Genomic DNA, 23,406 nt, shown 5'->3' on the forward strand with positions numbered 1-23,406 from the left:
ATTCTTTGAAGTGCATATAGAGTACGTTGAAGAGATGGCTCTTAGTATTCTCTTATTCTCCTGTGAAACTACATAAACTTATGGCTGAGGATAGAATAAAAGGAAAGAACGCACACAGGGAGGAGAAGGTGGAAGAGTGCAAAAGAATGGAAGAGAGAGGAAGAAGTGGGGAGTGGACTGAGGTTGTCAAAAAATCATTTCACAGTTTATTCTACATAAAATGTCTATTATTCATGTCGGAAACAACTGTTTCGAATAAGGAGTGTCAGCCCACTATGGTACACAGGTGTAATTACAATTTTCAACTGTACAGGATCAAAATCATATGAGTGCAAATCATCAGCCAGAAGAATATAAATACCGTATGCCACTATTAAGTTTACAGCTTAGTATTACTAACAATATTTGTCTGTGTGCTCTCTCAACTACAATAAAATCAGTAGAGAACTTATAGAAGAAAAAACAATATGTTTTCATATTTTAACACGGTCATAAATTAGCACTAACTACAAAAGTTGGTTAATGTAACATCATAAAACTTTCACCTTATATTGTGGCAGACATTGTAAAAAGATAACCATACACAGGGTGTTACAAAAAGGTACGGCCAAACTTTCAGGAAACATTCCTCACACACAAATAAAGAAAAGATGTTATGTGGACTTGTATCCGGAAACGCTTAATTTCCATGTTAGAGCTCATTTTAGTTTCGTCAGTATGTACTGTACTTCCTCAATTCACCGCCAGTTGGCCCAATTGAAGGAAGGTAATGTTGACCTCGGTGCTTGTGTTGACATGCGACTCATTGCTCTACAGTACTAGCATCAAGCACATCAGTACGTAGCATCAACAGGTTAGTGTTCATCACGAACGTGGTTTTGCAGTCAGCGCAATGTTTACAAATGTACAAATGATGAGTTAGCAGATGCCCATTTGATGTATGGATTAGCACGGGGCAATAGCCCTGGCGCAGTACGTTTGTATCGAGACAGATTTCCAGAACGAAGGTGTCCCGACAGGAAGACATTCAAAGCAACTGATTGGTGTCTTAGGGAGCACAGAACATTCCAGCCTATGACTCGCGACTGGGGAAGACCTAGAACGACGAGGACACCTGCAATGGACAAGGCAATTCTTTGTGCAGTTGACTTTAACCCTAATGTCAGTGTCAGAGATGTTGATGCTGTACAAGGCAATGTTGACCACGTCACTGTATGGAGAGTGCTACGGGAGAACCAGTTGTTTCCGTACCATGTACAGCGTGTGCAGGTACTATCAGCAGCTGATTGGCCTCCGCGGGTACACTTCTGCGAATGGTTCATCCAACAATGTGTCAACCCTCATTTCAGTGCAAATGTTCTCTCTACAGATGAGGCTTCATTCCAACGTGATCAAATTGTAAATTTTCACAATCAACATGCATGGGCTGACCAGAATCTGCACGCAATTGTGCAAGCACGTCATTAACACAGATTTTCTGTGAACGGCGGGCAGGCATTGTTGGCGATGTCTTGATTGGGCCACATGTTCTTCCACCTACACTCAATGGAGCATGTTATAATGATTTCATACAGGATACTCTACCTGTGCTGCAGAACATGTGCCTTTACAAGTACGGCACAACATGTGGTTCATGCACGATGGAGCTCCTGCACATTTCAGTCGAAGTGTTCGTATGCTTCTCAACAACAGATTCGGTGACCGATGGATTGGTAGAGGCGGACCAATTCTACGGCCTCCATGCTCTCCTGACCTCAACCCTCTTGACTTTCATTTATGGGGGCATTTGAAAGCTCTTGTCTACCAAATGAAGAGACTCTTCGTGCTCATATTGTGGACAGCTGTGATATAATACGCAATTCTCCAGGCCTGCATGAGCGCATCAGGGATTCCATGCGACGGAGGGTGGATGCATGTATCCTCGCTAACGGAGGACATTTTGAACATTTCCTGCAACGAAGTGACGTCAGGCTGGTACGTTCTGTTGCTGTATGTTTCCATTCCATGATTAATGTGATTTGAAGAGAAGTAATAAAATGAGCTCTAACCTGGAAAGTAAGCGTTTCCGGACACATGTCCACATAAAATATTTTCTTTCTTTGTGTGTGAGGAAATGTTTCCTGAAAGTTTGGCCGTACCTTTTTGTAACACCCTGTATATATCATGCATATCTCTAGTTCATTTACTATATAATGGGAGACACACAATACACTACTGTGAAGTGTTCTCCATCAACAGTGTATCACGTGTATGCTAAGGATAACGACAAACTCTTTAAATTAAGCACTATGACTTTTCACGTTTCACTGGTGGTTGTGGACATTTGTGTTCCGTGTCCACTGTGGTTAGTAACAGCTCCTTATACAAACTGTTATCAAGTGTGTATGAATGTAGTGTCAGTAAGTTTACAATTTAGCATACTTCAAAAATATAAATAGCTCATTGTAATGTCTTGCATTGCACAGCACAAAGCAGTAAAGCATTAGGTTGACATACAAATCAGTAGATTTTTTTTTTAACTGTGCAACCATTTCTATGAAAGTCATGGCACAAAAACTAGTATTTTGTATAGCCAGTGATGTACAGCTTTCAGATACTTAAGTAACTTCTGTGTGGGTTTGCACAGCTATATCTATTTTAAGAAATGTTTTTGTATTGTTTTAAGATCATTAGGTTATACAAGAAGTAATTAGTCGAGTGTTTTATAGATAAAATTTCTTTCACAGAATGTAAAACATTCCATAGTATTAAAAATGTAAAACCTGGAAAATTATGTTTATATGAATGATTTTCAGATCTACTGCAGGGAATTAGCCTTGAGTCACATATATAGCAACAAGCATACAGGGAATTAGCCTTGAGTCACACATATAGCAACAAGCATACCAAACTTGACAGAATTATACCTATCTTCTATGATCTACTAATATTAATAAATCAGTACAACATACAACATATGCATAATCCTGTCAGGTTTTATATTCATAATACCATAGCATGGTTAACATTCTACAGAAAAAAATTATATGTATGAAACTCATACAAGAATGGTCCAATCTGACATGTCAAAACCCACCCTGATATTCTTTTATGCAGAAAGAATACAACAAAATAAATGCAGTGTCAAAATTATAGCTTCTACCACACACCACAAGTATTTCTTAAAACTGTCAAATTTATTTGTTTTTGTCGCATAAGCCCTCCTTCCGTAGCTCGTAATTAGCCATGACGAGAGTGTCAATGTCAATTTGAACACCTAAACTATACAAAAAAAGTTATTTTTTTTAATCAGAGGCAATTTCTATCAACAGCCAAACTGTTGCGGATGTAATTCTTACAAAGGTGACTAACAGAGGAAAATAAATCAAGGGAGTGTTTGAAGTTACATTACAGATAACTTCCATCAATCGTCACTTAAATGTGTTGAAATGATATACTTACACATACATCATTTTATAAATATTACTATAGCATAGTTCTCATGATAATTTTTGAATAACATATTTTACTAACAATGAAACAACTGCTTGTTTTTTCCCCATAGTCGACAAAATAAAGTGAAGTGTCATTTGAATGACGAAAACAAACATTTTCCTTCCACCAGGCACACCTGATGAAAAAAAAAATTAATGCTTTCAGGCACACTACAGTAATTAATAGTTTTATTTAGACAGAACTGAAGTTGAGTAAGGAACAGTTTTGGTCACTGCTCAGCTCACTTGAAGCAGTTCATAAAACATGCAGATGCAAACTAATAAAGACAATTTCTTTAAAGTCAGTACTGCCATTAGATTGTTGTTTATTTACAGTGTTACATTTACACTTACACAATCATGATTTCGATTTCAAAGTGCCATTATCAAGTGTTTTAAGTGTTATACAGTGCCTAAGATGACATACTCTCATATTTAAAATACACTATTGGTCACATAGTGTATTTTAAATATGACAGTATGGCATCTTAGACACTGCATTAACACTTAAAACACTTGATAATGGCACTTTGAAGCCGAAATCATGATTGTGTACATGTAAATGTAACACTGTAAATAAACAACAGTCTAATGGCGGTACTGACTTCAAAGAAATATATTATGACTGGCCCAGCATTATGAAAAAATTATTAATGAAGAACAAATGACTTAAATTTAAAAATTCTGTTCTCCTGATAAACCTCAAGCAACATGGAACTATCGGAAATTATTTCCAACAATTTCCTTAAAAATACTTACCACAGTCAATGAATTCTTTATTGAGAGTCTCACTGATTGTTCAGGGAGGAATCTGAATTATATCAACCCTCTTTTCATCGTCCTCCTCAAAGACAGAGGGGTCATTATGTCCGTATGAAGAGTCGAATACAAGTAATGAATCAATTTCTGCAAGTGTTTAAAAACAGTTTTCAGTTTTCAATGAAATGTTAAAACTTATTCTTGTCTACGTTTTCACATTACAATAGGTCTTCATTTTTAATTTTTGGTCCTACTGTGCTTTGAGGTGACAGATTTAAAGCTCCAGAACAGTGATCCGTTCATACTCCTCACTGCTATTGTTGCAAATGAATGTGTCAATACCATTAACTGATTGCGCAATAAACTCTGTCTTTTTTCATCTCGAAATGATAAAGTGCAGTTTTCTTGCAGTTCTTTCAGGAAATGCGACTAATCAACACCAGTGCAACAGATGTAGTGGAGGTAACAAGAAGCTTCATCTTCACATCAGGTACAAACTAATGGCATCTCCTCTATACCTTTACTAGAAGTAAACATTGTTATTTTTTGACTTCCTATACTGTAAGAAGTCTTGAAATCAGCAATGTTCATCTCAACTGGGATTTGGAGGGCCCAGACAAGAAATTTTCATTGGTAACTGTGCACTGCATCTCACAAGCAGCTCTACATGGTTTATATCTCAAGAATACTCCTGTTGTTGGTGTTATTTATTTAAGTTTGGGGTTTGTGTTGGTTATTATAGGGGGGAGAGGTTAATGGGAGTTTGTAGTCAACCTGTACAGTAAATCTTTTGGATAGTTTTTCTATTTGAATAGTTCACAGTCAGATATTATGAAGCAGGACCATTTCTGCACACTGCCTAACATTAAACACAATGAATATCAATTCAGTTTCAACTACATTGCTAACACTTATCCTATCACAAAAAGACTTTGTGTTCTGCCTTACAGCAGGTCTTGTCATGTCAGAGAGGTCCACCAAATGAGCGTCTAAGGAAGTGATTCCAGTGGTGGTTTCCCGTTGTCTTCCACCGATGATGATGAAATTATGAGGACAACAGAACACCCAGTCCCTGAGTGGAGGAAATCTCTGACCCAGCCGGGAATCAAACCCGGGCCCCTTGGTGTGACAGACCACCGCACTGACCACTCAGCTATCGTGGCGGACCTATCACAAATGCAACTGGTAATTCTTCCAGATATGAAATGAGTTGCAAAATTCAGTGATTAGTAGAAAAACTGATATTCGCTTTACAAATTAAGCTCACAGTGAGTCGTGTAATCTGTTTGGCAATGTGTTGTCAACGAAGGATCTGCACCTGCCATGTTGCCAATGCACAGTCCGCTACAGCTCCAGTATGGTTGTATAGTTCTCCAGTAGCCCAGCAAGCTAAAAATTTGGCAATTTTCAACATTTTTTTTGAAAAGTGCTTGGAGTATGCCGCAGCAGCTAACATTCTGACAGGCTTTCTTTCGGTGCATTCTTCTTGTATAAAGAAATTTCCGGGCAAGTTTTGACATGTCATCTTGGACCATTCCCTCTTCATCTAAATAATTCTTATACAGCCTGTTGACTATCTTAAAAGTAGATGAAACTGGTTATTAAAATAAAGAGCAGGTACAGCTGTGTACTCGTATCAAATGTCATATAAGGAAATTTTCTGTCTTCCTATAAGACTAACTAATAAACGTCATCTTTGCTGACATAAAACAGGTCCTGGGACACACAAAACTTTTTAGAAAATTTCCCCTGAAATTTCAGGTAACTACTACACATTGGAGGGTTACAAAAATAGCATGAAAGGGTGTTTCATACTGCAAAAAGAGGGGAGGAGGAAGAAGCCATTTTGGAAAAGAGGTAAGGGTCACACCTGAAACTGTTGGGCAGACAAGTAGTTTAAAACTTAACAACTGCCAAAACTGTGGTAATTATCAGCACTTAAGTGAGCAGAGTGTATGAAAATTCATTTACATTGTAGAGCCAAATTCAAGACAAATCTACAAACATTGTGTAAGGCTACTTTTGACCTCTGCAAGCAGCAACCAAACGACATAGACTTTTCTAGTTGGTTAAGTGCTCATAAAGAAGGTTGGAGAATATGGGGCAAAAATGAGTCATCGAACAGTATCTAAGACTCAGAAACTACGTATAAATTCATGAAACTATTTCATAAATCATTCAGAATTCTTTTCAAACCAGTCACGAGCAGTTAAAATAAAACAGGAAATTGTGAGTGTAATGTAAACAATGTAATCATAAGAATAACCACTTGCTGTATGGTGGAGGCACCAAGAAGTGAACAGGAGCATGAACAAGAAATAGAACACAGCAGACTGTCTATCACAATTCCAAATAATACACCTCACTAAACATATTAGTGACTACCTTAAAAGAACACGCTAGTTGCTTTGGAACGCTGCAGATGGTGCAGAACTGGTCCTCCACTGATGTCAAGTCATTGGACATGCCCATGACCAGACCAGACCACAAATGAAATTGCACAGTTTGTTGGTGTAACAATGTGGACTGTCCAACGTGTCTGCAAGGAATAGTGTACCGCTCACAGTTATGTAACGTAACACAAGAATAGTGAACATTAAAAGATCCTAAATGATCGGAACTGGAGGAGTGTGTCATGTCTTATCAGTGACAATAGAGTGTAAATCCAAAAGGAACTGCTGCCAACAGTAAATGCACAACCATCTCCACCAGTTTCTGAAAAAACTGCTGCACGGGGAACTGTATGCAGTAAGTATTTGGAGGCAGGAACCTCACAAAAGGCCACTGATCACAGCAGCACATTAAGCTGCATGTCTCCCATGGCCGAAACAATACAGAAACTGGGCAATAGGTGACTAGAGGCACGCAGTGTGGTCTAATGAGTCATTATTTTCCTCATTTCAAATTGTGTGAGGTGACGAGCACGCTGAGGGCCAGTGACACTTTTAACATGCACTATGTTAAGGATTCAGGCCAAAGTTATTTCTGGAGATGTTTTGGGGTTTCACTCGTTCAGATTGTGGTGAATATGAGCTAGGATGTGTATTTCAAGTGTTACACTTTTTTCTACGCCTTCCTAAGCATGTTTTTCACACTCACAGCTTCCAAGACAATAACAGCCATGTTCACAGTGCCGCACACATACATTCCTGGTTTGACAAACACCGAGGCACTCCATCACACCTCAACTCAACTCAACTCCCTATTCAGCCACTCGATCTTAATCTCTCAGAACAACAGGTGAAACATAGCAATCAACACCCCCTCAATTTGGTACCTCTATGGGATCTGTCGTCAAACAGTCACTTGAGCTGGGAATGGCACAGCTGAAGAAACTTGTGGTTTCTCTTTCCCAATGAACTGAGGCCACTACCAAGGCTAGAGGCAGTGTGTTAAAAGTATCAGAGTGATGTCTCCTGGGGGTGGCTAAGTTCTTGTCCCACGTGATTGTACTACTGACCATTCCACATATAATCTGGCAGACAGATTGTGGCATGTGGATACAACATTTGCGTGTGCACGAGACGTTTGCAAATCGGTAAGTTGGAGTTGAAGGACTGAGAGAAACTGCTATATCCATGGATGAAAATCACATCTGTGCTTATAAATCAGAGACTGCGAACAGGAGATTGCCACAAATCCGGTATGCGAAACTTGTCAAGTCATCTGTTTGTTCAGAAGAGTTACATATATTCATGGAAAGTTAAGAGCAAGCATTACAATGATTTAAATAAGAAGGCAGCTACTTTTATTTCCTTAATAGACACAACCAGAGCAGTTGACCCTACAGAAAACACAGAAATAGTATTTCTAAAAAAAATTGTTGCAGACTAAACCAAAATTATTAGTCTGTCTGCCATGAGCTTTTAACTTGGAAACCTCTCTCATTATGTTGACTTGGACATGGGATTGTTAGCGTATTTTCATTCAATGCTGCTCCATGTCATCATCTTGTGTGTCAGTGCAAACAAAATAAAAGTATATATTACACAGAAGAATATTATGTTAAACTGATAAAGAAACGCCATGCAGCTGTATCTTAGGTCATAAAGAAACTCATACTTACATTATATAAGTGGTGTCTGTTCTTTGAGACATGTCCAAAAGAATAGACATCGCACACATAACTAAAGCAAGGCTGGGCAAATGCACATTATGCTCAAATGCTAGGAATTGGTGGAATGCCAGAAGTAATTATGATAATGGGCAGGATCACTATGTCAGTAGTATATGGATAAGTTGAGAATTTGGGTCTGATGGGAGGTGTGCTAGGGCAGTCCATGCAACTGCAATAATCACTGCATATGGATGACTTAGTGGTCAGAGCATCTGCCTAATAAGCAGGAGAGATGGGTTCAAATCCAGGTCCAGCATACATTTTTGACTTCCCTAATGATGTATACTGATGCCCAGGAGCAGCTAAATGGCATTAATTCCTTTGTGTGTTGATTCATAATAGCTACAGGATCAAAATTATTTTTGATTTTTTGGACATGCCCGAAGGAACAGACACCATACATACACTCCTGGAAATGGAAAAAAGAACACATTGACACCAGTGTGTCAGACCCACCACACTTGCTCCGGACACTGCGAGAGGGCTGTACAAGCAATGATCACACGCACGGCACAGCGGACACACCAGGAACCGCGGTGTTGGGCGTCGAATGGCGCTAGCTGCGCAGCATTTGTGCACTGCCGCCGTTAGTGTCAGCCAGTTTGCCGTGGCATACGGAGCTCCATCGCAGTCTTTAACACTGGTAGCATGCCGCGACAGCGTGGACGTGAACCATATGTGCTGTTGACGGACTTTGAGCGAGGGCGTATAGTGGGCATGCGGGAGGCCGGGTGGACGTACCGCCGAATTGCTCAACACGTGGGGCGTGAGGTCTCCACAGTACATCGATGTTGTCGCCAGTGGTCGGCGGAAGGTGCACGTGCCCGTCGACCTGGGACCGTACCGCAGCGACGCACGGATGCACGCCAAGACCGTAGGATCCTACGCAGTGCCGTAGGGGACCGCACCGCCACTTCCCAGCAAATTAGGGACACTGTTGCTCCTGGGGTATCGGCGAAGACCATTCGCAACCGTCTCCATGAAGCTGGGCTACGGTCCCGCACACCGTTACGCCATCTTCTGCTCACGCCCCAACATCGTGCAGCCCGCCTCCAGTTGTGTCGCGGCAGGCGTGAATGGAGGGACGAATGGAGACGTGTCGTCTTCAGCGATGAGAGTCGCTTCTGCCTTGGTGCCAATGATGGTCGGATGCGTGTTTGGCGCCGTGCAGGTGAGCGCCACAATCAGGACTGCATACGACCGAGGCACACAGGGCCAACACCCAGCATCATGGTGTGGGGAGCGATCTCCTACACTGGCCGTACACCTCTGGTGATCGTCGAGGGGACACTGAATAGTGCACGGTACATCCCAACCGTCATCGAACCCATCGTTCTACCATTCCTAGACCGGCAAGGGAACTTGCTGTTCCAACAGGACAATGCACATCCGCATGTATCCCGTGCCACCCAACGTGCTCTAGAAGGTGTAAGTCAACTACCCTGGCCAGCAAGATCTCCGGATCTGTCCCCCATTGAGCATGTTTGGGACTGGATGAAGCGTCGTCTCACGCAGTCTGCACGTCCAGCACAAACGCTGGTCCAACTGAGGCGCCAGGTGGAAATGGCATGGCAAGCCGTTCCACAGGACTACATCCAGCATCTCTACGATCGTCTCCATCGGAGAATAGCAGCCTGCATTGCTGCAAAAGGTGGATACACACTGTACTAGTGCCGACATTGTGCATGCTCTGTTGCCTGCGTCTATGTGCCTGTGGTTCTGTCAGTGTGATCATGTGATGTATCTGACCCCAGGAATGTGTCAATAAAGTTTCCCCTTCCTGGGACAATGAATTCACGGTGTTCTTATTTCAATTTCCAGGAGTGTATAATTACAGCGAGACTGGCCCTTAATCCCTTCAATGTAGATGCACGCCATTCTCAAACTCCTACAACTGGCGAAATGTCATAAGTAATGAGGACGATATACAGGCGCACTATGACAGTAGTGTGTGGTGTAAGCTGATAATTTGCGTCTGATGGGAGGCTTGCTAGAGTAATCCGTACAGTTTCAATGACCACTGTGGCTGGATGGGTTAGTGGTCAAAGTAACTGGCTAGTGAGCAGGTCACTCAAGTTTGAATCCCAGTCCAGCACAAGTTTTCAACATCCCCACTGATGTATAACACCCATTATCAGTTAAATGTCACAAGTTCCTTTGTGTCTTTATATTATGGAGTCTGTGGTTCATAAAAAGAGTGAATTAAAGGTAAACTGTACTTCATTACCACAATATTGAAACTTAAGCTTTTAAGACAGTGTGTTAATCCCTACATATGCAGAATGGAGTTTTATATTCTGGTACAAAAGCTGCTGGTGGACTTCAGGCAGCGAAGCGAAAATTTGCATACACTCAGTAACAAAATACAAGTTACCCCATTAGCCATTCCTATAATTTACTAGAATATATGAAGTTCAAAACAAGTCCAAAAACACATAAAATAGAATCTATAATATGTCACAGTTGATATATTATGTAACTAGATATTGTACTTGTCTTCATGAACTCTAGCTTCAGAACAGTTATATAGCTTCACATGTATCAGGTATTGTTTCACTCAATGCTTGTTCGGACATTGCTGTTGAAAATTCCAAAATTTGCAACTTTTTCCCTGAGAACAAGGATCGTGATGTCACTATCAGCCATTCATGAGGTGAAATTACTCTCTCCACACAATTAGGAGGGGGGGGGGGGGGGCAGAGGGAGGAGGAGAGATGGAGAATTGGTGTAGGTTAGTAATCTAACACAGTCACTTCATTGTTTGATTCAGTGGCAAAGTGAACTTCAAATGATGGTACAAAAATATTCCTCACCTGTGTCATGACAACTGTCATGAACTACTGATAAATATATATTTACTTGCTATCAGTTTTCCTCCAAATGCAACAATATTTTTTTGACACCCACCTACATAGGGAGAAATAACTTATAAAATAAGAGAAACCAGAACTCATACAGAAAGATTTAAGCTTTCATACTTCCCATGCACTGTTACAAAGTGGAACAGTACAGAAATATGTGAAAGTGGTTCGATGAACTCTCTGACACATAGTTGGGTATGTATTGCAGAGTAGTCATTTATATGTAGATGTTAAAAAAATTTTCATGCACCATAAAATTATTTACAACACACTGTGCAACAATATTATTACTGTGGTATCAAGTAAAATAAAAACCATCCTGTGTCAGTGCCAGCAATAGTACCATGCACTGATATAGTTTATTAATCTTTTTAACATTTTTAATAATCAGGCTCCATTCTTTTGTTTATATTATATAATGCATTTTATTATTGACATCACTAAAAGAGGATGGTTTTAATTTCACTTACCCCAGTAAGTCTTGCCACAAGGAACATCATAAATAATAGTATGACATTTGAAGATGACTGGATGATTGAAACTAGTAGTTAATAAAGGATTATTTATCATAGTGATTTCTGAAGACGACTTTTACAAAAAACTTCAGCAAAATCCTTCAGTCATAATTCATAGCTTTACTGAAAATTTAAAATGGTTCATTAAGTATGCCACATTGTAGTTCATTTCTTCACACTTCAATAATGAGAACACTATGTTTAGACACAGTGCAAAATTGTACAATTTGGCCGTGAAGCTAAGTTGAAGTATGGCAGTCCTAAAGTAGCACGTAAAAAGATTATATCTTTTCTCAATGATGTAGATATTTTTAGCTATCATTGTAAAAAAGTGAATGTTCTTTTTTACCATTATGGACCATTTTACCAAAGTGATCCAGCAAACATATTCCTGCCAGTTACTAATTTGTTTTCTATTGGTTTCATTCTTATCAGTTGCAAAACATATGAAAGAAATGAAAAAAAAATTATTTGGGTGCTTCTACTGTGTGTGGGCGTGCAAGCGTGCACACCTCCACTACATGGTGAGTAGCAACTTTCTTTTTCGTAGTTTCTCATTTCTCCCACACTCCCCCCCCCCCCCCCCCCCCGCCCTCACACACACACACACACACACACACACACACACACACACACACAGAGAGAGAGAGAGAGAGAGAGAGAGAGAGAGAGAGAGAGAGAGAGAGAGAGAGAGAGAGAGAGATTTCAGTGTTAAGAGTTTCCTGGTAGAATCTTCACTTGTGTTAGTTCATTTCTAAGTATTTTGTTATTGTTTCTCATGGTTCATCCTTCTGTATCAATTTCTTTCCCTCAAAAATCTTTAAACTATGACGAACATGTGACCATCAATGTGTTGGTCACTTCAAAACATCAACAGCTAACTCACTGTAAATTGTATCTTTCCCTTTTTTCATTTACTAGCAGCTATTGGGTACTCCGTCACATATCAAGTAGATGTTTCCCTTGTATATAGATGTATACATAAACTGACAATACTGTTTACAACTTCTCTGATTCATAACAAAGTACTTATACCATTAAATAGTACAACTTCGCTAGTGTGACTGATTTGTCTCTGACTTACAAGCAAGCAAAATCAGTAGCCCACTACTCACAAAAATTAATAAAAAGCGACACAGTACAAATTTCAAGTTTCCGCAGCTCTGAAGCAGTGATTTACTTGATACATTGCAGTGCTGAGGCAGCATTAGTACCAATCACATACATGTCAATAATGCTATTCTTAATATTCCACTACCAAATGAATGTTGGTGTAACTGATTTGCAAATACAAACTGTCCAAACATGCAATATGGTTGTCTGCTAATGTAGATAGTAAGGACAATACCATGCCATTTTAAGGAGCTATGTAGTAAGCAAATTAAATTTTAAAGACACATAAATGAGGGGAAAAATGGAGTGTACTCACCAGAAGCTGAAATTATTGTAAAATTATCACAAACTATACAAACTGAAATTCTGTTTCTTAAATGCTCTCCACTTTTCAAACCAATGATTTATTTTACATGCATTACCATGCATTTCACTTACATTCATCATGCTACTACAGTGAACAGAAGGTAATCTTTATAAGCTTATCACACAACAAAACAATTTAGTAGAGTTACACAATTTAGTCAACAATTTAAAGCCTGTCATGTGCAACTCAATACAAAGAGATCCTGAAGTGAGAATATAAATGTTACAGGTTTTTGCTGCTTAAAAATGTTGATATTAATCATTAGTAGCATGCATATTAAAATGCCATGCTGTTATAGAGGATAGACAGTCTTATGCTCATGAATAAAGTAACTGAAAAAAAGGGAACAGAAAAATAGTGAACACAGATAATTCCACTTACAAGTAAATTTATTTAATGTTCTCAAATGGTCATCAATGTATCTTCTGATTACAGTCTATGTATGACATGCTTCCTACAATTCACACCCCCAAATGTCGCAACAGTTCATATTTTCAAATAAACAAATTATATAATCAGCACCTTGTAAGAAGCCAACATGGCAATAAACTATTCACAATGACACATTTACAGAGTTAATTTAAACTAGTTACCCAAAATAGAACTTAAAGTGGGGAACAAAGTAACAGCTATTATTGAGTGTTTTACACTTCACAACAACATCATATTTTTTATGCTTATAAAAAAACTAAAATGAGAAAAACCCACCAGGGGAAATGTAGAGATCTCACCAGCAGATCAGGCTGTGAGAAATTACTAGTTTGGGGATGAAAGGTTGATTAAAAGGATCTTTAGCAGATAACACAAGCTCTAAGGAAAGAAGTTTTATCTATGAATTTTGTGTCTTGTGCCTACAAATTTTAGTAGGAGGAAGTTTTCTGATTTTGGGTGACAAGTTTGTCATAACCCTGTTTATCTCCCAGGAGAGATCAAAGTATACATAACCAAATTAAAAATGCTATCACAGGAAATTACATTCTTCAAACACGAAAATATGAAAAAAATACATAATTCATTTCCACTGCCCAAAATTAAGAACAACAAAACATCATATGAAAGAACTAATAACATAACCTTCCAAAAGTCAGTATGCTAAAGTAATACCACCAATACCTATTATACCTGCAGATGAGATTTTTAAATATTCTCAGGGGAAGTAAAACAAGCTGCCATTTTACTATATTATATTCTATTTTTAAACCCATAACTGTTCTTCACAGAATGGAACTTGACAACAAGATAATATCTATGAAGTTTCATATGGCACTAGGAAACTTAGCTACTGATAAGAGATTCAAATAACTTAACTGTTAAGATGGTAAATACTGAGCACATACTGAAGGCACCAGTACAAACATCTTCAATAAATATTTTAATTATATTAAATATATCAACAGGAACATTAGCACCTTTAGTTTAAATTCTCAAGCTTTTACAAAAGACATGTGCAAGGATTCTCATAATCATTACAGACAATAAAGAAAAGCAGAATGGGAATGATTCTGGGTGGTTTTTTCTCCCATTACATATTCTAGTACTGCTCACATTAGAAAAAAAAATTGTTTGCAGAGGATCTAACGCAAAGCAAATTGTAACAAAGTTTAACACGCTACCAAATGTCATAACATTTGTATCACCTACCTTGTCCACATGACTAGAATACTTTTATGACCCCATTCTGTTTTTCTTCCAAATTTCATGAGCTTATGTTGTACAAATTGCCCAGATACATCATCAGACTTCAGCATCAAGTAAATTTACAAGTGTGCAAGACATTCAAGCAAGACAAACACAATCTAAAGCTGAGAATACCAAGCTTTTACCTGTGTAATTACCTAATGATAAAGTAAATACAAGTAACAACTACTATTACTACTGGACGGCAATTCATGGCATGAGATTCTTACTAAGGGCATTGTATGAAACAAACTGAGTACAATAAGAGAAGATAATAAAAACAGAATTGACAAAACATGTGTAACACAATTACAGTGAAGAGCAACCACAAAATGTCTACTAGAATGTAACCAACAAAATTTCATTAAAGTTTCCCTTATTAAGCCACACACACTGACATAAGTTAATGACCTATCCTTGTACTGTTTGCTTATAACAACTAAAAAGAAATCAAGTACTGATTGTTTTACCTGTTCAAGAAATGAACACAAATATAGCTGTTGTTCAGAAACCATAAGGATGGGGAAATAACTACAACTAATACTTGTCAATCTGTCCAATGGACGAAAAAACAATAAAGGTACAGCCTATCAGTGCACTCCCAGCAACTTCCCAATAAATGTTACTAGCTGACCACAAAACAATATCAACAGGTAATTATCAGGAAAACATTACGCAATAACAACTGGCAAGACAAACATTTTCATCAGTCTTCTTTGAAATTATAAGAATGCTTTGAGAATTGTGGATACTGTTTTGCCCAAGTGTCAGAAGATCGTAATTTCAGATGCACCTTACTCCACAGTAAGGCTCTCTGAAGACTGATCACAAAAGTAGTATACAGGAACACATTATATATTTTAAAAAAAAGCAAGAGTGCTCAAGAACTACAGAGTGTTTCCTAATATTCATCAAATGATTCCTATAAAAAATAAATCACAACCTGCACCATTTAAATATAAAAATTCAACATAACTGTCGACTCATGGCTCTCATCTGCAATTTTAATGCAGAACGACAAAATACTGGAGTGTAAGGTATTGTAAATAGTGCAAATATTGTAAGTTAATAATTAATTTCTCTTAAGAGATCATGCATTGTATATATCATGCAATAAACGGAAGTAATCAAAGTCTTTACAACATACGCACCTCACAAAGCAAACCACGTGACATCTAACGTTTTATTGCATGCACATCAGGCGCATTTTTTATCATTATCTGCATACATTAGGCAGAAAATGTATAACAACTGCTCTTCAAAACTGTAATGCACAAGTCCACTACACCCAAACAACTAGCAGTCCATCACTAAAACGAACTTCCAGATATGTTGAGAAACAATGGATAATGACAGATCAACAATCAAAGATGATACTTCCATTCAAACAACTTAAAGTTCAACGTGAGTGGACCCATAACTAACCTCTTGCAGCAGATCCTGGGCAGCAATTGCTTTCAGTACATTCTTTTTACTTGTTTCCTGAATTTCACCACCCAATAACAACTCATCAAGAATGAAGTATGCCTTCTCAAAGTTGAATATGATATCCAGTTCACAAACCTGAAATAATACATGCATTTTTAATTTAATGTGAATAGATACTGATGAAATGTGTCTGATGCATTAAGGAGCAAAAATACACTGTTAAGTGGCACACCAATTTGATGGCATAAAATGCTGATACAGTTGATAACTGTTCTGTTACATACTACAAATAGATCACAGTTTTTATATTTAATTTAAGAAGTTTATGGTTAGTATTCTTTTGAAACAGATTTTAGAAACATATACTTAAAAATACTACATTAGTCACTTGAAAACCAGCAAGAAAAATACATTCTCTGCAGTGCATGGGATCTAAGTAATTATTTGTACATTTAAAAAGTAAGCAGCTCCCATAAAAAAATGAAGTTTCAGTTAAGAGCAGTATGACCTTACAAATTGCTTACCAAACAAGAAACTTACTGAATGTGACTAAATGTCTTTTGGACAAACACAAAAGTTCTAAAAATTCTTTTATTGTCCTTCTCTAGCTTTGCCTAACACATCTGTTACCATAACCAGTTCTGACTTGTCAGAAAGTTGTCACAATATGACATGTTTAAAAAGAAAGAAAATAAGAGTCAGATTTATCATCATCTTTAAGAAGTATTGAAAGAAGACCATACAAATATAGGCTCACATGATAGCAAAGCAATCAACTGCAGGAGTCCTCCTTTTAGCAGTGTGAGGAGGGGGGCGGGGGGGTGTTGTAATGGCTGTAACCATTAACACCATTACTGCAGTCTGACAGGGCTCCTCATTAGTTCATAGAAAAGATTGAAAGAGGCTCTAGAAGAATGTGTTGTTTCTCTTCTTCCTGGTGCAGGGCTGGTTCAAGAACATTCTTTTTAAACAAGTGATCTATTATTTGGCACTCCCCTCCTTCCCATTCCTTCGTACACTTTCACACAGTCAGTTTTTGCCATTAATTGTCATACGCTTTGTGTATAAATCCTGGCACCCCTTTCAACTTGACGTCCCATGTAGCTGCTACTAACTGTAATACAGCCTGTATGGAAGTCTTACAACTGTGGTGCCTGTGGTGTCCCTATCCGCATTGCTTGTGCCTTCAACTAGCCTTCTTGGTGGTCTCCAGAGTACCATGTGAGTGATGCTCAGTTACCAAAATGTTTTTAGAAAACGAAATTTTTATAATGAAACTTGGAAAAACACTCAACATATATAAGTGCTAACAGACCCCAAAACAGCTTCAGTTTTTAAACACATCAATCGCCAACATTAGTTTCAGCTTTTTAAATAAAATTCTACTTCATTCCGGCCACCTCTTTCAGTAACTTAAGTAAGTCACTTCATTTGCACAAACTGCATCTGCTTTAACCATAAAACAAAGAACACAAACAAAAGTTGTCTGCGGTGACTGATTCTGTCTACTAATGTATAGCTTTACTTGTTCGACATCCCTGAAGACTCTTCTTTATGTTAGATTTACAGAAATAGATGGGCAAATGAATGAGTCAGTGAATTAATGTTCTGCAGCAACTTCCACTAAATAGTATCCATTCGCCCTTAGCTTCCCAATCAATGTCCTTTAAATTGTAGCTTCATTCACTTCTTTTCTATATTGTTCTCTACTGAAGTCCTGCAGTGATAACTCCAAATTTTAAATACAACCTTAATGCTGCACATTTGTCTTATGCCCTCAACAAATCTTTTCCAAACATTACATTCATGCTTCATTACTCGTTAAATCTGTGCTTGTACTTCAAATGCATTCCCTGATCCTCTCCACGATTCTTGCATGAGGACTGATTGTAACTAGAGGCTAAGATTACTTGTTTAATATTACATCCCTTAGCATTCATATTGAAAGAGGAAATGAATGAGGATGAGAAGTGGATTGCAAAACTGTTAAGAAAATTTGATAGAGTGCTAACAGATTTATTTTGAAGCAAGGCACCTGGCATAGATGATGTTCTCTCGTAATTATTAACAACTGTGGGAGAACAAACCATGACAAAACTGAACCACCTAATATGCAAGATACATGAGACAGGCACAATACCCTCAGATCTCCAGGAGGATGTAATAATCACAACACCAAAGAACTCATAAGATGATGGGTGTGAAAGTTATGAATCACTGGCACAGTTGCAAAACATTAACATGAATTATCTGTAACAATAATGGAAATTCCTGAATGCCCTAATGCCACTCCACCCGACCCAAAACAAACGCAAACACAAACACCAAAAATCATGTTTTCAGATCTATAACTTAGAGGAAAAAGGGAAAATGCAGTGGAAAGAATTAACATAGTACTGCAGATAGCTGGAGCTTGCTGATCACTGGAATAGAATGAATGACCCAGACATTCTGCATCACATTAAAATTTCCAGTCTAAAAGCTTGGGATGGAGTCCAGACATTTCACAAAACTTTACCAGACTCACCTTATCATCAGGGTAGATCCTCACCTAAATTTGTTACTGCCCACTTCTCACAATAAAGTGTGTTCAGTTAAAATGTGGTTTGTAGCGATTTCCATGCACGGGCATCACAGTCTGGAAGGAGGAGGGTGGAGGGAGGATCCTCTTGCTGAATTGGATGCCATATGTTAGGGGACTGCCAAATTCAGAGGCAGATCAGGGTCATTTCATCCTGTCAGAGTGACTGGCATAACTAATGCCACACCCAAGTAGATGACTTCACCACCCACAACGTGCCCATCACTGCCTGCCTGATGTTGAGCAGTGACTCAGTAACTTCTGTGCAAAGGCAGGTTCTAAATACCCCAGTTGTCAGCTGAAGTCCTTCATGGTGCACCATGTCCAAGATTTTTAAATAAGAGGGTCTCGCATACCTATACACAGTATACCAATAATCAAGCTGTCACCCGAACCTTCATATATCTAACATTCAGATCGGTACCAAACACTGTATGTCGACAGAGTATCAACTAAAACTCTGATTTAGTTAGCAATATGTACTGTCGTCCAGCAGAACGGGCACAACCATTAATTAAAAGTAGCACCAGAACTATGGAGCACATCAAAAGCATAACTGTTAGTAGCTAACATATGTTGCTATCATGGGGAAACATTTTTCTAGCTGTAGCTCGGAAGGACAATTGACACACAAGCTGACGATTGTTCTTCGCGTGGCACAGGAATTCTCCTACACCTGGGCAACTGTCAATGTAAGGAGGAGTCCGAAGCCTTTATGTGCCATGAGACGATTATGATTATTCATAGATACAAAATGAGTAATCTATAAATGACTGTATATTAGTATTGTATATTAATACTGTAATTAGTTATATTCTGGCCACGATACTGCTTATATGTATATTTTGCACTACTGAATGTTTTGTAATGGTTGGCATTATTTCGTGCTCTGTGGTGACAAATAAACCATTTTTTTTTTTTTTTTTTTTTGGGGGGGCGGGGGGGTAGAGTGTTAGAGCCTCATACCAATGGTCCCATGTTAAAACCCCGATGATGACAAACATTTTTTTAATGTATTATGCATGACAGTGTTATATGGGATAACGTGTTTATGACATGTAAAAGGGCTGTTTGGAGTTTATAACCATGTACTCTTGGCATTCTATTTTCATTTTTTTTTCTTTGAAAATAGTAAACCTAAATAATAATAATTATTAATAAACAAAATAATAAAATCAGTAATAAGTTCAAAATGTTCAAGTAACAAGTGAAAGCAGACTGCCAAAAGAACATTGCTACAAATTCCAAGAAGTCCTTTTACATGCCAGGAAAGTATTCTCCCATATAAAGTTTCACACTAAACAGTAAAAAAAAAAAAAAAAAAAAAATATATATATATATTTGTAATCAGGGGGATTTGAATGCAGAACTTTGGTACAACAACATAACACTCTACCTTCTCACCCACATGATATCAACAATACAATAATTCACATATATGCTTTTCCTATCGTCCGTAGCTCTTAAGATGCTTTTAATTACCGTTCACACATGTTCTGCTGGACAACAGCACACGGCACAAACTAAATCAATGTTTTGGTTCATACTCAACTGACATACATCTGTTACCCATGTGAGTGTGTCACATCTGGAAGTTTGGGTTGTGAGATCACACAAAGGCTCCTTAAAGCTGGAACAGACAAATTTGGTCTGCTTGCCACAAACTGTGGCTAAGACATTTCAAAATACTGAGTACTTCGAGAAACCATCTCTTAAGGCCCTTAAGGTGTGGCAACCGTGTATGGTTAAGAGTCATATATGAGGCACAGAGATCTCACAGTGTCTTGAAAATTATGAACAGTGTCCCAATTGTCAACTCAGGAAAAATTAAAACACAACATGAGGAGTTAAAAAGAATGCACACTGATTTCTCGGCTGAGAATTTAAAAATCCCTTTCCTCCAAACATCAAATAGTCTGCTGCAACTGGCAAGTTGTCCTTCACAGGCTCAGGGAGCATTGGACCAGACATTTACCTGTAAACATTTGCTTTTCATAGCAATGGCAAAGCCAGTCACTCTTAAGACAGTACCCTGAGGGGGTCTGTTCTCTTGCTCAAAACTGCAGAACGGACATCACCAACTCAATATCTAAAATAGTGTGATGAGAGGAAAGATTGTGTAAAGTTAAAAAGACATCACTGGAACCATCATTCATGGAAGTGCCTGGGGATATTGTGCCTTCAAGCAGTAGTGTAAGCCTTCTCGATGTCACGAACACACTCATTAGGTGATGTCATTGCAGGAAAGCCTGTTGTATAGCAGTTTCCAAGGGGGCCAGGTTATAAAAGATGCAGTGATGTCTCCTAAAGCCACACAGAAAACAGCTAAGAGAATTAAGGCAGCAATTTACATACACCCAAGGATGAGGGCAACACTATAACAGCTACTAAGGTATGTACAGTCCTTCCCAGGTTTTAAAAGTGGAATTAAAATTGCCTCTCATCACAAACTGGGAAAACATCTCAATGTCCACAGGAGATTACAAGAGCAAGGATTTCTTTGCTATGTCCTGTCTGGTGCCGTAACATACTATAATAGGCCCTATCAAGACCTGGTGACGTGTCAAGGGCTACAGACAATGCGTAATTTCGCTCCCACTTGAGAAAGAGGGAGTTTTACACTTTATCAGTGGTGAGACTGAAGTTCCTATTGCTCCTCTCAACAGCTACTCTTTAGTGTCGGAAATCGAAATACTGACTGACAGTGGTGGCAACAGTCACAAAATAGGCCACTACAATCAGCAATGTCTCACCGGTTTATCTGGAGACTTCCATTCACTATTACAACAGTCACTGAGCACCTCTCAGTTCTCACAGAAACCCTCTTGATAGTTTCCTATAATGTACTTTTTGTGAAATGGTGTATGGTAGTCAGGAACTGTTGCTACGATCTCTTTTGGCTGCCAGTAATAATTCTGCAACATTTTGTCCTCACTATCCAGAAGGCTGTGTTCTCTGAAGTTGGCTAGGACTTGAACCTAAATAGAGCCGCCTGACTGGTCCTGACTGCAGAGCAGCATTCGCCATCCGCCAATGGACAAGCGGCCTTTTCAGCTGACCCAAAGGCTGTGGAATGGATGCTTCAATGGTGTGGTGGATCATTTTAATAACAGGATCCACAGAAAGCTGTATGCAGACACAGAAAGCTGTATGTGGAGTGTCCATTTTGCCCTAATAACCACCCATTGTGGCGTCTTTCTTTTGGGCATGAGTCTGGCAGGTGAATCCAGATTTGGAAGCAACCACTTCTTTGTCATCAACTATTTCTTCCCATGCAGCAGTACGTGCAAAGGCTAGAGAGCCTACCTAGACACTGACTGATAGCTGTGAATGGTCGTGTTTCAGTGCTGTAATTCATGCTGTGCCTAGTGTTAAAAACACACACACACACACACACACACACACACACACACACACACACACACACACACACAAGAAGTCTCTCAATTGCTCTACCCTTGGAGCATATTGTCAAAACCCAAAGCACATTGTGCGTGTTAAATTCACCACAGAGGAAAAAGTTTTTGGGGAAACTGAGAGTCTCTTTGTGTAAAACCTCACGTGGAGGCAGATAGAGTTAACATATTGTCAACTCACGATGCAAATGCACTGATACAGTGACTGCTTGTAAGTGAGTTGGGAGGAACAGAAGTAAGGAGGGTCTTTCCATGTAAAGTCATCCATCAGGCCATGACACCCATTATCTAGTTGTGAACTGAGATTTTGTGTACTGCTTTTGTATTTAATATCATAAACATTTGCCAGAGATTTTGTGTACTGCTTTTGTATCTAATATCATAAACATTTGCCAATTTTTATTGCAATGGGATGCTTCAAAGCAAACGGTAAAAATTTGAAAATTGGCTGCAGTTTTTAAACAAAAAATGGTATTCTGACTGTGTTTTCCACGAATATCCTTTCGGACATGTAGTTTCTAAAAACAAGTTAGAACGGTCCAATTAAATTTTTGTAAATTAATTTTATTGTTGAATTATAAAAAATATTTTGGACAATTGCCTCATAAACACTTTACGTTGAAATTGTTTTCATGGTAGCAGATACTTCTGATATTCTTATAATTTTAATAGTGTGCAGGACAACCAGCATTGAAATAGTCAACATAAGATGAATTTCTGGAAAGTCACACTTTAAAAAATTCAATACAGTCTTCCGAGTCTGGTACACCAAGGCAACATCATGTTCTAGATCATCAGAAACAATACAAATACTTTTTGCACCCAACTGTTTGTCCTTTTTGTAATATATATGGATAGTGTGAAAAGTGCAGCTGCCATTGTTAACAACAAAATTGAGATTTTCACTGAAATCCATTAAAATTAACACTGAGCCTTCATCAAGTGTTTCCTTCTTCATTTTCAGATAAACAGGTTGTGATTTAGAAATAAAAGAGTGTGGAATAAGTTTTTCAATTTTCTTAATTAGTGTGTCAGAATTCTGATAGAGAAGTGATTGGAGCACTTAAAGTCATTCTATCAGTTGATATCCACTGACTAC

At 38.4% G+C, this 23,406-nt stretch overlaps 1 protein-coding gene across 4 annotated transcripts in view; it reads right to left on the reverse strand.

The window, feature by feature from the left end:
* LOC126354011 (AP-1 complex subunit sigma-2) overlaps window positions 1-23,406 on the reverse strand; it is a 63,299-nt gene that overhangs the window by 25,375 nt on the left and 14,518 nt on the right. For all 4 annotated transcript variants that reach the window (XM_050003347.1, XM_050003328.1, XM_050003355.1 and 1 more), the window contains exon 4: window positions 16,308-16,445. In XM_050003347.1, coding sequence (XP_049859304.1) covers window positions 16,308-16,445 — 138 coding nt within the window. The remainder of the gene's footprint in view (window positions 1-16,307; window positions 16,446-23,406) is intronic.

The sequence above is a fragment of the Schistocerca gregaria genome, chromosome 1 (genome assembly GCF_023897955.1).
Source record: "Schistocerca gregaria isolate iqSchGreg1 chromosome 1, iqSchGreg1.2, whole genome shotgun sequence".
Lineage (NCBI taxonomy): Eukaryota > Metazoa > Arthropoda > Insecta > Orthoptera > Acrididae > Schistocerca > Schistocerca gregaria.